General features: G+C 40.9%; 2 protein-coding genes across 4 annotated transcripts in view; one reads left to right on the forward strand and one right to left on the reverse strand.

The window, feature by feature from the left end:
• Positions 1–5,928, forward strand: part of EIF2B1 (eukaryotic translation initiation factor 2B subunit alpha) — an 8,944-nt gene extending 3,016 nt beyond the window's left edge. Inside the window, exons 5-9 of the mRNA XM_073313403.2 lie at positions 84–196; positions 2,046–2,114; positions 3,471–3,546; positions 5,010–5,135; positions 5,756–5,928. Coding sequence (XP_073169504.1) covers positions 84–196; positions 2,046–2,114; positions 3,471–3,546; positions 5,010–5,135; positions 5,756–5,911 — 540 coding nt within the window. The 3' untranslated portion in view covers positions 5,912–5,928. The remainder of the gene's footprint in view (positions 1–83; positions 197–2,045; positions 2,115–3,470; positions 3,547–5,009; positions 5,136–5,755) is intronic.
• On the reverse strand, positions 3,623–21,257 carry DDX55 (DEAD-box helicase 55). Of its 3 annotated transcripts, none has more exons than XM_073313396.2 (14): positions 21,100–21,257; positions 19,957–20,007; positions 19,781–19,867; positions 18,991–19,082; positions 18,843–18,905; positions 16,270–16,419; positions 15,052–15,241; positions 14,173–14,255; positions 12,677–12,808; positions 11,595–11,687; positions 10,714–10,828; positions 9,960–10,128; positions 8,434–8,726; positions 3,623–6,729 (listed from the first exon to the last, which is right to left on the reverse strand). In XM_073313396.2, the coding sequence occupies exons 1-14, from the start codon at positions 21,205–21,207 to the stop codon at positions 6,568–6,570; spliced, it is 1,788 nt and encodes a 595-aa protein (XP_073169497.1). In that variant the 5' UTR covers positions 21,208–21,257; the 3' UTR covers positions 3,623–6,567. The 3 variants fall into 3 exon arrangements, with proteins under 3 accessions (XP_073169497.1, XP_073169498.1, XP_073169499.1); XM_073313397.2 differs by lacking the exon at positions 21,100–21,257 and adding an exon at positions 20,755–20,942; XM_073313398.2 differs by lacking the exon at positions 12,677–12,808.
• Positions 21,258–21,512: the final 255 nt, after the last annotated feature.

Consider the following 21,512-nt stretch of genomic DNA (forward strand, 5'->3'; position numbering starts at 1 on the left):
GGTAAACAACTACAAGAGATCATGACAATAACAAAGTTTTCCTGAAACTTGCTAACGCAGTAAAATGTCTGTTACTTTAACAGCGAATATTAACGCATGCCTATTCGAGAGTGGTCCTCAGAGTGTTAAAGGCAGCTGCTGAATCAAAGAAGCGTTTCAGTGTTTATATTACTGAATCACAGCCCGATCAAGCTGGGCAAGTATATGTCAATTTTATCTTCTTGATTTAGTAAGATGCTGTAGAGCTAATGTCTATCAGTGGAGTCATATTTTAAGAACAGCTTTTTCCTGTTTGAATGATTGAAAGGTAACTATTTCATTGCTAAACATCACATCCCTCTTGACAGTCTACAGCAACGCCCTTCTAAAGAACCACTATCAGCAGGCAATTCCCTGTACTAAGTAAACACATTACAGCATTCCCAAGCTTTCCAGCTAAGGTGTAACAAAACTTTAATGACCAACCCATGCTAGGCAACCCATTTTTCCTCTAAGAAGGATTGCTTAAAAGGCCAGTCAACTTGAAGTATTTTTTAAAATAAGCTACTAGTTGCGAGTGTTACTCGTAACAATAGGAGGATAAAAATGTTCACCAAAAATGTGGTGGTTTTTGTGTTTGGGTTTTTTTAAAAAAAAAAGTATGAGTTCCCTTTGACACACTACATAGTATAAATTACTGACAGATCTGTACAGCACGATCAGTCTCCAAAGGATACAACGTAGTGTGAGGGAAGTAAGGAAAATAGCAAACCATACATGCTGTATAACAACCAGGTAGCTGCCACTCTCTGGCCACCCAACTGGGCAGTTTCATTTCTAATGACAACTGAAATATCCGAAGATCGGCCAGATAAACTGTGATTTATCCACTTCACGAAAGTAACATTTCACAGTACGCTCTGTTCATAGTATCTTATATCTAACACCAAGCAGATGAAAAAGCTGAGCATTAAATGTACAGTAAACTGTCAATTTAATCACATTTGTCTGAGTCTTTTACCTTATATAGTTACAAGTCATACCTATGATTTCTATACTGAATGATTAGAGGGGAATCTTCAGTTTTACTCCTTGTATTGTCAATTTCACTATTTCCCTGATAGTCAGCTTGTTTCCCCTTTATTTGTGTGAGTTTTTCATACAACAGGGAGAAACCAAAAAAAGGAGCGATTGCAAAACCACAATTACCAATAGGGAGATGCAGATATGTGTGGGCTCTACTATCAGTACCAAATTCACAGCCATGAAAAACGCGTCACAGACCATGAAATCTGGTTTACTCCCGTGAGATCTGGTCTTTTGTGTGCTTTTACCCTATACTATACAGATTTCATAGGGGAGACCAGCATTTCTCACATTGGGGGTCCTGACCCAAAATAGAGTTGCAAGGGGGTCATAAGGTTATTTTAGGGGGGTTGCAGTATTGCCACCCTTATTTCTGCGCTGCTTTCAGAGCTGGGCAGCCAGATAGCGGTGGCTGTTGATCAGGTGCCCAGCTCTGAAGGCAGCACCCCACCATCAGCAGCGCAGAAGTAAGGATGGCATGGTATCGTATTGCCGCCCTTACTTCTGCACTGCTGTCTTCAGAGTTGGGTGGCCAGAGAGTGGCAGCTCCTGACTGAGGGCCCTGCGCTGCTGCTGGTGGCGGCTCTGCCTTCAGAGCTGGGCTCCCGCCAAGCAGCCACCACTCTCCAGCTGCCCAGCTCTGAAGGCAGCGCCGCCAGCAGCAGCAGCGCAGAAGTAAGGGTAGCAGTACTGTAACCCCCTCCTACAAAAACCTTGTGACCACCCCACAACACTTTTTTGGGGTCAGGACCCCTACAATTACAACACCATGAAATTTCAGATTTAAATAGCTGAAATCATGACATTTACTATTTTAAAAATACTATGACCATGAAATTGATTCATGGTCCATTTTGGTAGGGCCCTAACTATCAGGCTTTATTCATACATACTGAAAAAAAATAGTTGTATCACATCTATGAATTTCACTGACCTATTTAAAGGAAGATTTCAAAACTTCATAAATGTTATTTTAATAGGCAAAAAATGGCAAAGGCCCTTAGCAAGCTCAACGTTCCTGTGACTGTGATTCTAGATGCTGCAGTTGGGTAAGTATATTAATTAAATTCTTAGATGTTAACAAGCCTTTCATTGTCCTCTGGTTTTCATTTTAACTAAAGTATATATGAACTTCCCAAAAATTTGTTCAAATTGGAATAGATGGTTTAGCTAATTTAACCTTTCACTGTAGTACCAACTGGCACAGCTACTGTACAAGCTAAATCTTTTAACAGGATAATGTGATTGCCATAAATCAAGCAGAAGTATTTGATAATGTTTAGATATTAAATTGAAAAAGATAATTAAACTTAAGTGTAGCATTTAGGGATATGGGGGAGAAAAGGAGCTGAGATGCTATAGTTAAGGGTTTTTTTTTTAAAGTCAGATGCTTTATATGTACACAAGTGCTGTGACTGGATTTTTTAAAAAAAGCTAATAATTGCTTACTAGATACCAGAATTTGAGTCCTAAATGCATGAGAGTGGAACAGGGATCACGTCCCTAGCCTCTGTTTGCCAGAAGCTGGGAATGGGCGATGGGGGACAGATCATCTGTTCATTCTGGGGCACCTGGCATTGGTCACTGTCGGAAGATAGGGTACTGGGCTAGATGGACCTTTGGTCTGACCCAGTATGGCCGTTCTTAAGTTTATGTTATGAACAGTGCATTATTAAAACTTAATTCTCTATCCAATTGCCTGAGAGCCAATTGTCAAGAAGATACACACCACTCTAACTTGCTATATTTTACAACGTAGTTAACTTAATCAGTCAGGTCACTGATTTCATAGTATCTGGCCAGATAACTCTTAGAGACAGAACTGAAAAAATAGAACTTCTCTCCTTATGAGCATTTTAGTTGGTGTTGCATTTCCTTCATGCACTAGGATACATGCTATCTCTATACTTTTATAGAGCACCTCTCATCCAAAAAGTATCTTCTTTCTATCAATATAAGGGAAAAACAGACATGAGGCGGCATCAAAAGAAGGGAAAACACAGAATTAAAGGCATTTGGAATTATTTAAAAGTATATTTTGGTTGTGACCATCTTGAAATATGGAGCTAAGATAGACTATTATGAAGTTAATATTGAATATTAACTAAATTTCTGTAACTGATTACTAGTAACTACTAGACTTCAGCCAAAATATCCTCAGGAACTTTTGAGGTTAATGCCTCAAGTATGTTTGGCGAAGCATTGGTTATTTTATATTCCTGTTTGGGGAGATCAAGGAAGGATAATTCCAAGGACATATGAAGAGGCTGCATGCGTATATCTGGATAGTTGCAAGAATGACTAGTCTACTGGAAAAGCAAAATGATCATGAGGTATTAACAAAATTGTTTTTAAGTCACATTTCTAGTACTATACTATACAATTTAACTTTTTTTCTTAAACAGCTACATCATGGAGAAAGTGAACCTGGTAATAGTTGGTGCTGAAGGTGTGGTTGAAAGCGGAGGAATTATTAACAAGGTAAGAGGTGCTAAATTAGTGATTCTTCATATACCTGGAGCAGACTGTGCGTGTTGATAGATTTTGAAAATGTGAGCAATGTTTGCATTGTATTTCTAATAGATTTTTACTCACTAGAGCTTAATGGGCTCCTTCTAGATGATGCAGGGGGAGGTTAATTCAGAAAACTGTGTCCAGTTTTGGGCCCCACACTTCAAGAAGGATGTGGATAAATTGGAGAGAGTCCAGCGAAGGGCAACAAAAATGATTAGGGGACTGGAACACATGAGTTATGAGGAGAGGCTGAGGGAGCTGGGATTGTTTAGCCTGCAGAAGAGAAGAATGAGGGGGGATTTGATAGCTGCTTTCAACTACCTGAAAGGGGGTTCCAAAGAGGATGGCTCTAGACTGTTCTCAATGGTAGCAGATGACAGAACGAGGAGTAATGGTCTCAAGTTGCAGTGGGGGAGGTTTAGATTGGATATTAGGAAAAACTTTTTCACTAAGAGGGTGGTGAAACACTGGAATGCGTTACCTAGGGAGGTGGTAGAATCTCCTTCCTTAGAGGTTTAAGGTCAGGCTTGACAAAGCCCTGGCTGGGATGATTTAACTGGGAATTGGTCCTGCTTTGAGCAGGGGGTTGGACTAGATGACCTTCTGGGGTCCCTTCCAACCCTGATATTCTATGATTCTATGAAACTCAGATTGCTGCTGCTAATTATTTGTGAATAACCCCCGTGTATTAGTGTCATGATTAAGACTATTACAATAAATTGCCACCTTCTACAGTCCGTTGCAACTGAATAGTCTTCATGGTTACAATATACTTAAAGTTTAAGCTAGAATCTGTTTTGCTTCAGAGTCCAATCAGTTTCAGTTTTACACAGTTGTCAGCATCAATAAGTCTATATCTAAGGCAACAGATTTATTTTGCTTACACTACTGTTTAAAAATAGCCATATTCTGTCTGCAACTTTCATATTGATATGCAAAACAGAATATGGCCTAAAGACTAGTTAGAGTTTGCAGATAGAAAGATAACTTTTTGGCTTGAAGGAGGAGTACATTACACATGAAAGCTGGTTAGAATAAACAAAGATGAAACTTTCCTGACCTGAAACACACTAACAGGTAGTATTCTTCATTTTGTCAGAATAGGGAGTGGAAGTCAGGACTCCTGGCTGCTGTTCCCTTTTGTACTACTGCTTCCTCTGTGCATCAGTCTCCTGCTTTGTAAAATGAGGATAATACTTGTCTACATCACAGGGGTGTTGTGACCCATAATGGTGCACAGACAAAACTCTCTTTTAAAAGAGCATACTGTTTCTTAAGCTTTATTTCTAGGATGAGTTCCAGCCTTTTCAGAAGTGCTTTTAGTTTAGATGTTAAGTACACTTGAAGAGTCTACAGGTTGGAACCATGGAAGTTTACTGTCACTCTAGCACTGAGCGTATATACTGTTTTCCATTTAACTGTCTCCACAGATTGGTACAAATCAAATGGCTGTGTGCGCCAAAGCGCAGAATAAACCGTTTTATGTGGTAGCAGAAAGCTTCAAGTTTGTAAGACTCTTCCCTCTAAATCAACAGGATGTCCCAGATAAGTTTAAGGTAAGGGAAATTCAGAATACTTTCTAACCCGCAGAGCTGCATGTAAATTGGTTCTATGAGCAAATAATGCCATAGATTTAAGACCTTAACAATAAATTTACACCTAATGCACTGAAAATGTAGTTTACATTTTTCTATCTAGGGTAAGTCAAAGCCACACCCAACCTGTAATAACATACAGTATAGCTTAAACAAAAGTGTGTTTGCCAATTTAGATTTTCCCACCCTCACGCACTTTACTAGTATTTTATAATATTGAAAAGCTTCCTGCTCTGTGTACACTCAACCAAACTGCCAGAAGCAGCAGCACTTCCCCTCAGTGCTACCAACATACTGTTCCTGAAGCAGCTCACTCAGTACACAGGACAAGCAGCTGGCAGCAGAATGGCTGGATCAAGGGAAACTCTTTCCAGAACAATAAACCTTATGTATTACTGTGTAGATGATGAAGTGGCTGTACTAGGTGGCACCAGTCTATGCTGTGGTTAGAGCTGTGGGTTCCTTCAGCTACAGCTTGTGTCGATAAAGTTTGGTTAAGGCCATATTATTATTCAAGCTCAAAAAAGATTATGGCCTATCATTTTGTGACCACTCATGGTTTTCTTCTCCCCCTCCCCCAGTACAAAGCAGACACCCTGAAAACAAACCGAAGTCTAACTGAGGAGCACCCCTGGATTGACTACACCTCACCATCACTAATTACATTGCTGTTTACAGACCTAGGTGTGTTAACTCCATCAGCTGTCAGCGATGAACTTATTAAACTTTATCTGTAATAGAGCAGATTCACTCACGTTGTGTTCTGTTGTTCAATGACTATCTCTTCACAGTTGCAGAGTTTGACAGATATAAACTATCCCAACATGTTGTAGAAAGGAAACTGTATAAGGATTAGCTTCATTACCAGCAGCCTTCTGATTTTTACAGTGAAGCAGCAAGTTTTGAATTCATTTATTACATATAAATGGACCAGTGTGCAAACAGAAGTGTAAGTCATTGAGGGTCTGACGCTCTAAAATAAATTTTTGTAGAGGGGTGCAGCATTATGAGCCTGACACCTAAACTGCCTTTCCCCACATACAACCTCTGAACAGGTTGAAAAATTACTTAATAATTCCAGATATGTTAGGTACACATCTGAACAAAAAGAATCCACCAGGCACCTGATAACTGAATTCTACATTTCTTACCCGAAGCATTCAGTTTTGGAACAGTCGTCTGATTTAGTTCTGTCTTCAAAGTTGCAGCTATGCTTGTGCCCCCTGTAGAGACTGTCGAGATTCTACTAGATGCACATAGTACTTATGGAAGCCAAGGCGGTTTTGTAGGTAACTAACAATGCAGAGCACGGCATGAAGCAGCCTTGTGTAAAAGTACGGCTTTACTAAAACAAAAGAGACATCTTCACGGAGAGATGGTTGAAGCATGATTGTCAATCTTCAGACTCTGAGTCAACCACAGCTTTGACTTTTCTCTCACTGCTCAGCAGCCTCTTCTCAAACTCTTCCTCACTAATTTTACCCTTTTTTAACCTTTTCAAAAGTCGTGTGTCATTCAGCAGCTCCTCCATTTCCTCATCTTCAATATCTGAGCCCTGCAGATAGTTGAAACAGTGATTTACTCCTGTACTTAAATGCTTATGTTCTATATATTTGAACAGACTAGAAATAACCCTATTCATTTTTTACTGCTGATGCTTTGTTACATGTATTGTGCTGCTGCCATCCATTGCATAGCCATATTAGGCTGTCCCTTATATGTGCGGCAACACACAAGGCAGCAATAAGGGTTAAAGACGCTTTAGCAACAGAAGGGGACATGGGGAACAGTGGATTCCCTTCTATTAACATTCAAAATACTATTTAAATCTTAAGTCCTCTTTTTCCTGCTTACTCAACCCTGACCCTATTAAAGGAAACCCCAGATAAGATTAAACTTGCCAACTGAAAAAGAGGGGGGGGGTTAAAGTTAATACAAAGAGCTTTGCTTTGCTAAAAGTAACATTACATTTGCATAAAAACTGCATGGAATATAGTGAGTTTGAGCCACTTGCAAGGAGAGGGCAGCCTCACATCTTGCTCTAGAGCAGGGGGTCTCAAACACATGGCCCGCAGAGCTATTTCCTGCGGCCCGCCAAGCAGCCCACGCCCCACCCCCAGCCTACCTCCAGGCCAGGGGTGGGCAAACTACGGCCCGCGTGATTATCCCGCGCTGCTCCCTGAAGCGGCTGTCCCTGTGGCCCAGGGAGGGGGGGGCAGAGGGCATGTATTGCCATGGCTTCCAGGCACTGCCCCCCGCATCTCCCATTAGCCGGGAACCGCGGCCAATGGGAGCTTCAGGGGAGGTACCTGGAGGAGCAGAAAGGCAACACACAGAGCCCTGTGCCCTTGCCCCCCCTACCCCGGGGAGCAGGGACATGGTTCCAGCTGCTTCCCGGAACAGCGTGGGGGCCAGGGCAAGCAGGGAGCCTGCCCTGGCCCCCGTGTGCGCCGCTGCCACCCCGGAGCCCACATCCCGGAGCCCGCCTGCATCCCACACCCCAACTCCCTGCCTTGAGCCCCCTCCTGCACCCCAACCCCATGTTCTGAGCCTCCTGCCACACCCCACACCCCTCCTGCACCCCCTGGGGGCAGGGAAGGAGGGAGACTTCGGGGAAGGAGTGGGAAGAGGTGGGGCAGGGGGAGGGGCGGGGGAAATCAGGGGAGGATGCGGCCCCCAGGCCAATGCACTAGTCCTCATGTGGCCCTTGTGGTCATTTGAGTTTGAGACCCCTGCTCTAGAGGAGGCTGGCTAAGGAAGGTGTGAACCAATGTATTTCCTACATGCTGCCCATTTTGGACTATACCTGGAGAGCTCAGGCCTCCATAGCTTTCATGGCCCAACTTGACTTTCTGCTACTGGAGGCTTACAACAGGGTTCTGCTGACAGAAGCCAGGCAAGGAGTAGAGCCTCATCCCTCTCTATAGTGGGCTGACGGCTCAATTTTTTTCTTACGCACCCTTTTGAGAATGCAAGAAACTCAGGTACTGCAGCTCCCTTCATTTCATATTGTTTACAGCTCTGAGGAGTGAAACTTAAGCAATCCAGTCACTGGCAGAGGAGGAATGGATGGAACTTGCTTTTGAATTCATCAAGTTCTGTCTTCGGGGGTAGCAGGCAGGCAGTGCGGACAGACAGTTCTCTAACTTTCTGCCAGACTGAAGTCCTTATACCCCCTTGCTTTTTGGGAATGTTACATTCTAACCTGGCTGTGACTATACTGAAGTAGTCACATGTGAGTTTGAGGAACTTAATTTACCTCGTCTCTTCTCCGTTTCGTTGTAATTTTCTTCTTCTTCTCCTTTTTGGCTTTCTGCTTTGACCAGGCTTTATTCCTTATGAATTTTCTTTTTCCTTCATTTTCTTGTCTTTCCTTTCTTTGTTGCTCTAACAGTTTTTGCCTTTGTTTTTCTCTATTTTTATCTTTGAATGGAATGGAGTCTGTATCAATACTGACAGGAACAAAGTCTGAAAAACACTTTCCTTTTAGTTCAGGCATCTTTGGCATCCTTAGCAGGGCAAAACCTCGAGCAAAACTAGCAAAGTCCAGATCTGTTAAAATAATGATTAGGATATTAGCATGTGACAAAGTAATAGACCTAATCCACCAAAGTACTTAAATACATGAGTAGTTCCACTGATTTCAATGGGACTACTCATGTTTAAGTACTTTGCTGGGTTGGGGGCTAAGTTATGTTGGGTTGTGAAGAAGGGGGTACATATCTTAATATTTGCATAGGGTTAAACGCAGACAGAGTTTATGTATGTAAAACCCCTTCCTTCCCTGACATACTGCTTGCATCCTGATACACAATTGCTTCTTTATTTAGCGGTTTCTGGAAGTCTGTGCCTATCAGTGGGAAATTGTCCAACAAAATATTTTTTTTTAATCAAAAAATGTCAGTTTGTCCAAATGGAAATTATTTACAAGATAGGGCCAGTTTCCACAAATCTCCCAATTCAAAATAATTGTAGGGAACAAGTTTTGAAGTTGTCAGAATGTCCCACTGCAATGTTTAACAAGTAATTCTAAAAATTTTTTTTAAAAAAGTAAAATAAGGGTAAAAACTAAACGTTTCTAAACTTTGATTGACCCAATCAAAAAAATTCATCTTACCGGTTTGCAAAAATTTTCAAGACAAACTTTTCATCCGATTTCAGGACAGGAAAAAGATTCAAAATCTCAAACTTTCATGAGACAGAAAAATCATTCCTTGCCCAGCTTTACCTCACAGACCCAGAGCTAAGTTATTCAGTCACCACGCTCATCATATAAACAGTCCTTAAAGTAATGCATTTTTCTGCAAAGTCAGCCCACTGTTAGATGTCTTTAGAAAAATCTGTCACCAAGAAGTAATGCATCTTTTACTGTTTTCATTAAGTCAGACAAGGATCTCTGCGCATTGTAAGCAGTGGTCTATGTCTCTCTAAGATTTGCTTTCTTGCTTTGTCAAAATGGCATGGGCTGGGCTCTTATCTGCAACTTTGACTCTGGCTCCCCTGTGGCTTTGACAAAATCACAACCTCTGTGCTTCAGTTTACCCCACTATGAAATAGGATTACACCTTCCCTCAACAGAACTTCAGGAGTCAGTAATTCATGATTATGTAGCATTTTACATCTTCAAAATGGTATCAATATTTAACTTAACCGAAGGTAACAATGTGTATGGGAACTTGGCAAGTGGATGAGCCTGTAATGCTTGTGCAACAACATTGTAACTTTTGCCAAACTGAATATAGTCTTTGAAGTAAAGTAAAAATAGCAGCTGCTGCTGGGAATTACCTTTTATTCGGAAGATAAGATTGCACTCATGTTTGGCATAGGCCTGCACACAAGATACAAATGCTTTCATCCCTTTCTCAAACATGGCTCTGTCAGCCAGAGCCAGAGACTTCAGTTTTGGAAGAACATCTACCACATTTTTCAGTGGTTTCATTTCCTGCATGGGGCACTAAACCAAAAAAAGAAAAAAACATAAAGAGGTAAATGTAATGGCTTAAAATAAGCATTGGAACTTCAAACACATAATTCAACATCAATTAAGCCTCAACACATGGAGGATATTTACCTGCCTCATGTTTTTTACTGATGAAGAAAGCGAGGCAAAGTTAAGGGGCCTAACCAAGTTCACACATTGAATTGTGAGAGAACAGGGAACAGAATGCATGAATCCTCACTCAACTCCAATTACTAGATCTCACCAATCTCCACTGCTAATCTGGTGGAATTAAGACCATTGTTTTACTTTCAGCCCCAAAATGAGAAGGATGTCACTACAAAGGTATACACTTTTTCTATTATAGATTAAATAGATAATTACACAATGCAGGGAACAATCCTGCTTTAACAGGGAGATGAATTAGTTTAATTAATAAAGAGCTCTCACATCTGTTTTTTGTTACTCGGCTAGGTTAAAACAACTCATATACATGTTTTAAAATTTATGAAGTCTGATTTCAAAAAACTGGTTTTAGGTCTGATGAATTAGTTTTCATTTTAATTCATTTCTGCTGTTAGGAAATAAAAGCCAACTCACCTTTTGGTTTATTGAGAGAAAATTAACGTAAGATTCTTCCATGGGAAGCAAAAACACAAGCGCACTGCCTAAATGGCCAATTCGAGCTGTTCGACCACAGCGATGCACAAAGGCGCTAAAAACACAACAGAAAGTTGTTTTAACAGGATGAGATGTTTAATTGCTTTTAAAGTAATACAAGACAATGAGTGGAATGGCAGGTTTATGGAAGGGAAGATCTAGGGCTACTGTACTCTTGATGTAGGTGAGTAACTACCAACAACAGGCGTTACCTGAATTCAGTGCAAGCAACATATAATCCTTTTATTCGGAAGATAAGAATTTAAATGTTCATGTTAAAAGGAGATTTGTCAAATATTTGTGTGTGTGTGTTATGGTAAAATGATGACACTGGTAGCTGTCAGATAAGGAAATAGTTACTTTAATTAGCTTTATTTTTAACCCTCATTACAGCACTTCCTGAACAGCTCTGCCCCTACCTACATCTCTGCTGATTTACTTCTTTCATTCCCTGAATGTCTCCCACCTTATTGCCTCTTTGGTATTCTCTCCTGCCACCCCTTATGCTAGGAACTCTCTTCCATACTCATGTAAATGTCCACCATCATTTTATTAATGTTAACCCACCTAACCTATAAGTGCGATTATACATCCATAAGTGCTGTTCAAATGTCAGTTTTAACAAAAACTGCAGTACTCCAATCTTCCTTTGGGCATGTGGGACAACTACATTGTTTTGTCTATCCATTCAAACTAAATCTTGGGCAGGGAGTAGGTCTTCCACTGTGTTTTGTACAGTACTGAGCTCACTCTGCACTTAAATAGTACATTTACAGGAACAGAAGTGGGATTAAAGTTCTTATGAAGAATTGAAGTTGTACCTTGCACTGCTAGGTGGATCATATTGTAAAACCCAGTTTACTTCTGGAATGTCTATGCCACGGGCCATCACATCAGTGCAAACTAAAATGCCACTAGAAAGTTGGAAAAAAATGCAAATTTCTGATTAAATAGTCATTTGAGAAGTGCCAGCCAACAGCTCCCAACTTCTGCCCTGATTTATAAATCATGCATCCCAATTGGAGGCTGTGGGGGTGCATGTCAAGGCAGAATATTTGGTCTTAAGTTTTTTAAAAATATGACTATCAGAATTAGAGGACATATTACAGACGAACTAAAATTCACATTGAATGAAAATTCCACTAAGTATTTAGGAGAAGGAATGTATTTTGTATTCTTTCCTACATACCACTAATTGAAACTGAATAATCAACTCTTCCCTTTACAAGTTTCATATTTAAATTATTTCCCCTGCTTCTAAATACTATAAACATATTAAAGAAAGATCAAATGATCTAACTGCAGTTTTTAAACTATCAATAGGAGACTGGGGAAATGATTCTGTTTCACATAGGAAGCTAAAACTGAAGTCCTAATGCTTGGATGGCAATAAAAAGAACATCACAGGGCAAGAATTCCAGCCTTTTTCCAATGAGAGACAAATATTGTTGGGCCCTAATGACTGCACATATTGCAAAACTGACAAAAGCAGATAACTTTAATGGAAATGAAAAAGCATTTTGTTGGCGATAAACCCACATTCTTTTTGTTCATATACTAATAAATGGGTATCATGGGTTTCAACTCCTTTTATCAGACAGAGGGGAATTTTCACCATCCTTCTCTTTCAAATGGGAGTTACCCGAGAACAGTTTGTGTTATTGTTTTACCAATTAATCTGAATTTTTTCCTCATTCGGTACACCTATACACACGTAAAAGTGAGTGTGATTTATATCATCCACATTATCCCAGCTGCTTCAGTAGCCTGGCTGGCAGCCTGCTCAACACGAAAGCCACATTTCTATTCCCATGTGGTGTGTACTTCCCCATGCTGAAGATGAAGTTTTACATTTCTTAGCATTTACACCTTTCGCTGGAGTAGTCTATTCAAACGCTCCTACCTTGGGAGTTTCCGAAACTCGGTAAAAATCTTGTTACGTTTATGTTTCATTTTCCCATGAATGCACATTATTTTCACATTTTTAACTAAGGATTCCAGAGCTTTCCCATAATATTCCACACAGGCACAGGTACTGAGGAGACAATGAAAACCACAAAAAGTCGGCATCAACTTTTGTTTGTAAGTTGTATTTTTAATGTTACAATTGCATGTGGATTTAGTGCTGGTGAAAGATCCTGCCTCAAAAGCCCTGCAGTCTTGGAGTGCTCTGCTTAGCCACAGAACAGGTACAACATGACAGGACAGTGCAAACTTCCTCCACACTGCTGAAGTTACTAATCATGCTTGTGGTATGAGTGACACAGCTATCCATAGGGAACTGGATTGAGATGGTCAACCCATTTCACATAGGACTGCCATCAGATGATGAGTTTCAGTCATTAACAACTTGTGCTGGATTTGAACAGCTAAGCTGAAAGCAAATGACATCCCCATTACTAGCACTCTGAGCCATCTAGTCTCTTGCTAGGAAAATTTGTTACTATGAAAAATGGGAATGTAGCTGAAGAGCTTTTACAATACATTTTCTAGACTCAACTATTTCTACTGGATATATTCTTGAGGAGAGAGATATTGTGAGTCTGAAGAAAAGCAATGCAGGATGTTAGACTAAATGGCTTCCTATGGGTCCCTTAAAGCACTAACAGTTCTATAAACTCCTCCAAGATATAAAGATGTCTTTATAACCAGCTTAATTTGTTTTGTGACAGCACAGGCCTTTCATATGAGACCTAAAATTGAGGTCCTGCCACTTCTGGTCTCCAAATATCCCAGGCTGTTTTTCACTTGAGTAGGAACACTGGTTCTCAGTACCCTGGCCAAATTCTAAAAAGGGTTACAATTACATTCTGTCTCACTAAATACCCCCTGAAGTGTCAGACAATATTTTTCATAACTTCCTGTTTTTAACTATCAAACAGTGTTGATGTTAAACACCAGCTATATTCCATCCCATTTTGTAAGTACAGAAATTGCTTTACCTACTATAATTTACCTGTCAATTTAAAGATCTGATTCTGAATTCCTTGCACACACAAAATCACTCTGAATTAATTTTGGGAATGTAAGATCTAGCCTTACAGGTGGAAAGGGCTCGAGGATCCTTCTGAAAGGTGCTATACCAATTGGCTATTTTTATTACTAAAAGTATGAGCATTATTTTAATGACTAATGTACAGCTGTCTATGATAATACCTTATTGTGGTTAAGAAATAAACACAGAAAGTTCATATGTCCTGAGCAGTTCTTTGATTATGACAAAGTATAAGACAATTTTAATGTGAAGCAATGATCTGCCCTCCTTTATTGTGCATTGTAGTCTACACAGAAAGTGGTTAATATGCTCCCTAGTAGATCACCTTTAGCATATGTCTCATGCAGCACTGAGCACACAAATAATCGTTGCACTGTTTTCACAAAGAACCCCAAATTAATTACCTGAAAAAGACTAGATGTTTTTCCTGCTTGTGTCGTCGAAGAAAATGCACCAACTGATTAAATTTTTCATCCGCTTTGCATATCTACACAACATCAAAAACATACGGAAAATAAAACAGTGGGTTCAAGATGAGCTGATTTGCTTGTTTCTTCAATTCACCTCAGTACAGAGCCTTTGCGATTGATTCGTGCACTAATAGAGGAGGCATTTTACACAAGTTAATGCTTGCTGAAACGTATTCCACATACATCAGTGTGGGAACATGGTCCTTTATGTATATTGGTGCTTACTTAATTAAAAAGAAATAAACATTAAGCTGGAATTCAGCTTTAAAGTTACCTATTATTGGTATATAGTTATAATAGTTCTGAAGATGAACTATTGACCTAATTACAAATCTTGGTTGAAATTATTTCCTCAGTGAATAAATACAGAATGACCTCAAGGATTGGGGAGTGTTACATATTATCCCCATTTCAGAGACAGGGAAAAATGAGGCACAGAAAAATTGAGCAAGTTCCCCAAGGTTATAGAAAGTGAATCAATGGCAGAGCAAGGAATTAAGGCCAGCAATTCTGACTTAGTGTCTCCAACTCAAGCTACTTGACAATACTGCTTCAGAGGAATTTGAAAGGCCTTAGGCTTGCTTTAGTAGTTGATTTATCAGCATGAATCCTTCTGAGGGCAGCTCCTATTTCAATTTTTGTTTACTGCAATAATGTTGCTAGCTGTTTTTGCTGCAGTCTTAGAATACTCACTGTTGCATTGTTTCTGAAGGCAACATGACTGTCAAACTGCAGTGCACCGGAGTGCAACATTCTGAGTTCATCATTATGTTTAAAAGAGAAACAACAAACGTGGGGAGCAGGGAGCCTCACCATATAGTAATTTTCAAGCCGTGTGGGTGTTTTCTGAGTGCTACTCGCTGCCACTCCCTTCTCTTTCACTGAGATGCGGACAGGATTTCGGAGACCTGCTCTCACCAGGTTCTCTACTTCTTGAGTCTGAGTTGCTGAGAACAGACCTGTTCGTCTCTGCTTGGGCAAAAAGTCCAGAATGGTATTTAAACTGCAAGTAAACACAATTTAAAAAGAAAATAGCTCCAGAGTTCCATCAAGAGGAAGTTTTATAATCAGTTTTTAAAACAGAATGATTTTTACAAAAGGGTGCTGTGCACAACACCGGCTGTTGCACTAACAATCATGTGTTTGCTTGACTGATTATACTTCATGTGTGTTTGCACCTGAGGTTTTAAATAGGCGGTCAGATGATATTTACTTGAACATACTAGGCCTATGAATAACTATGGTTTTGATTATTAGCCTTGTTATGTTGCCCCCTTCCCTTGGCTCTTCTCTTTTTCCTCCAAGCTCTGCAGAGAATGATAAAAACGTACAAGGAAGCTCAAAAAGAAGACAAGATCAGAAAAGAGTGGATCCTTGATACATACTATAGTTTGATATGTCTTCCTCTTCAGTTTACATTAGTGTATGATCAATTTTCATGTCATATTTGAAATACCAAATTGTTTAGTGCAATGGTGCCATTAAAAGCAGAAGGGTATAAATAAGCTTCACATGCATTTCCCCACCCATCATAAAGTTAAAAAAGGAGGCATTGTGCAGTGGTCAAAATCAGAAGGATCTTGTGGTTAAATCACTTGACTGAGACTCAGGAGAAACAGGTTTAATTCCCAGTGCGACAAGTCACTTAAGCCTTGCAAATTCCCTTAACATAGACAAGGACATTAATTTATTTGTGCCTCGGCTACCCATCTGTAAAAACAGGGATAATACTTCCCTACTTGAAAGGAGTATTGTAAGGACACATTCATGGTTTGTGAGGTTCTCATATACTATCTTGATGGGTATCACAAACACCTGGATAGAAAAATTGGGACCTGGGACTCCTAAATTTTAGTCTCACTGTGTGACCTTGTACAAGTCATGTAACCTTTCTGTGACTCAGTTCTTCATCGGTAGCACAGGAATAATAAACATCTTGAGCACATTAATGGTTCTAAAATGCTTTGAGAGCCCTAGATGGATAGCATTATAGGAATGGCAAGTACTACTAGAATTATATTAAAAAAATACCTTGCTTCGAATCCCATATCTAGAAGTCTGTCTGCTTCATCCAATACCAGCACATCAAGTGATTTCACACAACTTGCTAAATCCAGCCCATCTGCTTTTCTTCTGAACAAATCCTCTAGACGGCCTGGTGTGGCTATAATGATGTTCCCACTATCGGTGACAGGGAGTATACAGCTTAGGTTATATTTTAATTGTACTTGGATGTCAACACCACCCCAGAATCTCATCATACCACAAACCTCCACTCAAAACACAGTCTGGAATCTTCAAGTGGGGACTGACCTGTGCACTTCTGACAATGGAAGAGAGCTCAGTCCACTAAAGACTTTGCTATTGTCTGTCTTATTAACATATAATGTGCTCAGATATTATGCTGAAGGGTAAAAGAACAAAACCCTAAAGATAAATAACTTGTGCATACAAAAGCTCCGCAGCTACTTATATTGATCCTAGAGCTTACATAGCTATAAAATAGCTGTAAACTGAAAAGTGTACTGGCATGCAAACAAGACCACCAAGTCTATGCCACTTTATTTCAGAATTTCCATATACGTATCACCACAGAAAGCAGTTTATGAAAATTACGTATCAAATTACTTAGACAATATTCTGGTATTCCCAGTTCAGGCCTCTGACAGAGTGCCAAGCAAGGAAGGCTGAGTCAGCACTGTTCACAGCAGCTCCAATCAAGCAAGGCAGAATGGAGCTGACTAAGCAGAGCTGTGCCTAATTTGTTGGTGGGGCAGCACAGAAAGGCTAATTAAGCCATTAGCCAGGAAGGAAGTGGAAAGGGGAAAAGCAGGCAGTAAGGGGGGAGAGAGAGATTGATCTCCCTTGCTTGTTATAGGAGCTGTATATGTTATGAAGGTGGTAGGAATCCATTTGTAAATAAACTGCACAAGGTGTTGGACCAGCAGAAGGGTCTCAGAGTAGTTTGTAGACAGGAACAAAGCACAGGATCCAGGAGCCTGTGTTACAAGGCCACAGATTGGTCTCTCAAAATTAAGTGAATGCAGAGTATTTTTTAAAAGATCCATTAATTTTTTACATACTTTTTTCAACCCCACCCTTCCCAAGCTGAACCACAAGGCCATTTATTTAAGATCCTCTTTGGCACTTACCCCTGCTGTGACATTTTACACTAAGTAAGCCAATTAAAATATCTCTTTAGTTAAAAAAACAAAACAAAACACCAACACTTTAATTTAGGCTATGCACTAGCTGTAGCCCATAGGATTACTTTTCTAGCTATTATATCCTACTCATTCAGCCATCCGTATCAAATAGTATGTTTTTCTTTATGAATTAATCCATTTTATATATGTTTCTTATATTTTATCAGTATTAATTCCTATGAAATTAGGATGTGTTGAGGCATACAATGTGTGTTTCCTAATAATTATACATAGAATAAGTTTTGCTGAAATGCAAAAGCCTACCAGCCTGTATCCAGTAAGATCCGCTAAATAGGTAAAAGTATAATCAGTTAAGAGTAAGTCAGCATAAAAGCTGGCAACCTGTGGCACAGATAGGAATGGTCCTTGAATTGTGGGGAACCAAAGGGAGGAACTACACACAACATTGAACAGGTTTATCCGGCATCTGCAACCGGTTGGTAACCACAGGGTATACCACAGACTTGTCAGTTGCCAAGAGAGCCTAGGATGGCAGTTTTTGGAGTGAGATAATATGGAGAGAGTAAGTGTCATAATCCACTAACCTATAGGCTAAGAGTACCCATAAATTTCTTAGGGTATGGAAATAAGATTTGGGCATAGTAGGTTGGATCTGAATTATATAGTGTCAGGATCCTATAAAATACCTTGTAAAGATATCATAGGGAACTTCAGCTTTCTTTTCTTTGTTCTCCTATCTTCTATCATGCTATCAGCTCAGCTTGTGTAGTGCTCAACATTCCTAACTATTGGGGAAACCAGAACCATCCTGTTATCGGGCATGCCAGGAGTAAGCTGGTCCTTCACCTCCTATTACCAAGGCCTCAAGGTATGTTAAGTTAAGGTACTTATAATAGGAATGTTACCACCAGGAGTTCTGGCATTCTTTTACTGTTTTGCAGTCAGAAGAATCATAGCATTTATTATTCTTTTGTTAATCTCAATAAAGCTTTTATCAATTTGGTACTGTCCTCAGTGTAAGTGGTTTTGTCAACCACCTCGAGAGTCCTCTCCCGATATAGAACTCTGTGAGTTCTCGGACCCTGTAGTCTGAATTGGACAAGAACCTATAAATCTTCTCGTCGGATGTGATCAGTGGCGAGCCAGAACAACTAACCCATAAAATTCAGGTCAACAAGCCCTTGGTCAGTAACACAGATTTTACATTTGATCCCTTCCTACTGTTTTGTTAGTCCCTCATTATCCGTGTCTAATTCAGGAGACAGATCCCGCAAACACAAGCACATAAATAACTTGATTTATAGAAGGCAATGGGTTAAATACATCCTTAAATATGTGCAGGATTGGCACCCTAATTTGTAAACTCCTTGGGGCAGGGATTATGCTTCATTTCTGCTCTGAGAGGCACCAATAGAAACACATTATCAGTCAACTCACCCATGTTCTTTGAATTTTTCAATATCTTCTATTGGATTCCTACCACCGATCAAAAGAATCTGGCTGAAACAAGAAACATGTCACTCACAAATTTGCAAACAAAAGCCAAAGAAAAGTCTGTTTTCATTACAAACCTAAGCATACCTACCTAAATTGGGGGAAGTGTTTTGTGAAATGTAATAGCACTTCATCAATCTGAACAGCTAACTCTCTTGTGGGTGTGATGACTATGGCTCCAACCTGCTCATTAGAACAAAAGGAAAGACAGAAATAGACAAATGCCCCAAAAGACATTTACTATTTGCTGTGACTATGAAATTATGATGCTAAAGTTTCCATGGGCAAACACCATTTTTGTTAAAGTGCTGAGAAATAAACAAGTGATCCAATTCAATTGTCATGTCCTGAAACATGTCAAAATGGGATGCATTACACAGCTGGCCACACAGTACAGTAACACAAAATCCCTTTGAAATGCCCCTCTTTTTTTTTTAATTGGGTGCACAACATTTTTTTAAGGCAATACAAAGATCTTTAGTGACAAGTAGCAGTGAAGTGAATTCAAATTTGTTCAGAAGTCAAGAGACAGTACAATAAAAAACTAAAAGGTCATAGTCCCTGAGATATCTTGTTCTCTGACAGTTTACAGACATCTTTTGTTCTTGGTAAACAAAAAGCAATATACAAAGTACAAATTATTACTAATCAATTTCACAAGCTATTCAGGAACACATTTAAACAAATCTATAAAAAGCAGCACAGAACTTTAAAAAAAAGTGTTTTCAATTTATTCCTGGTTATGAATGTAATGAGGGGCTGATCCTGCAAACCTTTAATCACATGTGTAACTTGACTCTTAAGTAGTCCTATAAGTCTTCAATCTTAAGTTACAGCTATATATTTATTTATATATTCAGAATCCCTCAATTCAGTCTTACCTGCATTTTCTTTAACTTCTCTTCCCGTCTGAGGAGAATTTCTAATATGGGAATTACAAAAGCTAATGTTTTGCCACTGCCTGTTACCTGTGAAAATTGAAGCAAAGTTAGTTTTTTCACGAGTGCAAATACTTGTAAGAAAAAATAAACAGAGAATTCAATTCACAAATACTCACCGCTTCTGCAGCAACATCTTTATTGTTCATAAACAAAGGTATGGTTGCAGACTAAAGGAGACAGAAATATGGCACAATTACATCCTCACTGGTTTAAACAACTCTTATGTAACTCAATTCACCCAAAAATCTAAAAGTGCTTTACAAAAGCACGTAAGTGTCATCAACCCCATTTTACAGATGGGAAAATGAATCCCAGAGAGGTTAAGTGATTGTTCTAGGTCACAGAGGAAGTGCAGGGGGAAACAGAGATAGGGACCTGCCCCAAGAGAAATGGGGGTCTTGAGAGGGCCCCAGGGTGGCTAGGAAGGAGAACCTGGCAGGGTGGGGATAACAGATGGGAAGCTTGACACGGTGGCAATAATTGGAGAAGTGTGTTTGGAGGGGTTTGGGGTGAGGGGGCAGGAATAGAGAGACCTGGGGAGGGCGGGTTTGAGCGGTGACTGACCTGGGAATAGAAAACCCAGGAGTTCTGACTCTATTCTAAGCACCAGCCCCTCATCTAAAGCAGAGGACTTGAACCAACTTGTCCTTTCCATCAGATCACTAGAGCAGCACACACTAGCACCTATTGCCTTCTCAGGCGCTACTCATTACATAACGGAGCATCTTCCTTTGGGGCTTGCCATCCCCTATGCACTATACACAGAGACAAACTGCACCGAAGGGGCCCTCCCCCTTCACATTAAAAAAAAAAAAAAAAGGCAGCGCCCACAGGTCACCCCATGGACGCTTTATGATGGGCTCCCCCCTTTTGCATTGGCCGGAGGGGCAGACAAGCAGCATAAAAATACTCACAGGAGCCTCCGCTGCACGCGGGGGGAGGGGGGCAGAGCCTCCCTCCTATTAAAGGGCCCAGCAGGTACAACTGCCCAGTGGAGCCCTGAGGGGGTCGCTCACAGCCCCCTCCCCCCCGTATTAAGAGGGGAGGGGCGCAGCCCGCCTTGAGGGATACCACGGGGTGCCACCCCCGTGGTATCTTCCGGGGGACAGACGGCCGAGCTCTCCCCCACGCCGTATGAAAGGGGATGGCGGCGAGCACCGGCTCGGGGGAAGGGCAGGGGGGCCCCCTGGACTGAGCACGGTCCGCACCGCAGAGCCACCCGCCACGGCCCAGCAAGCGGGGCGGCTCCCGCCCCCTACCTGCACGGGGGTCATGTGGGGGAAGCCCAGCTCCCGCAGGGTCCGCAGGACGCCCGGGCTGAGCGTGACGGGCAGACACTCCCACCGCCCCTCGGTCACCCCCTCCATCTTGAACAGGCTCCCTTGTGCCGCTGCCCGCCCGCTCAGGCTGGCCCCGGCCCGGCTGGGTCCCGTCGTCAATGAGTCCGTGGGAAAACAGCGGCCGGGCGCAGATGCGTTCCGCTTTGCAGCAGGGTGCCGGTCCCGCGCTGCTGAGGCGAACAGTAGCGTGAGGAACTGCTCCGCGGCTGCTTCTGGGCTAAGCCACGTCCTTCTACACTCTCTCGAGGCTTTTATTCCACACTCCCCAGGGTAAATGTTTGAGCACGTTCTGAGTTAGCGCTTCAGAGGTGATTTCTAGCTTCCAGACCTTT

This window comes from Lepidochelys kempii, chromosome 15 (assembly GCF_965140285.1).
Source record: "Lepidochelys kempii isolate rLepKem1 chromosome 15, rLepKem1.hap1, whole genome shotgun sequence".
In the NCBI taxonomy this organism is placed as follows: domain Eukaryota; kingdom Metazoa; phylum Chordata; order Testudines; family Cheloniidae; genus Lepidochelys; species Lepidochelys kempii.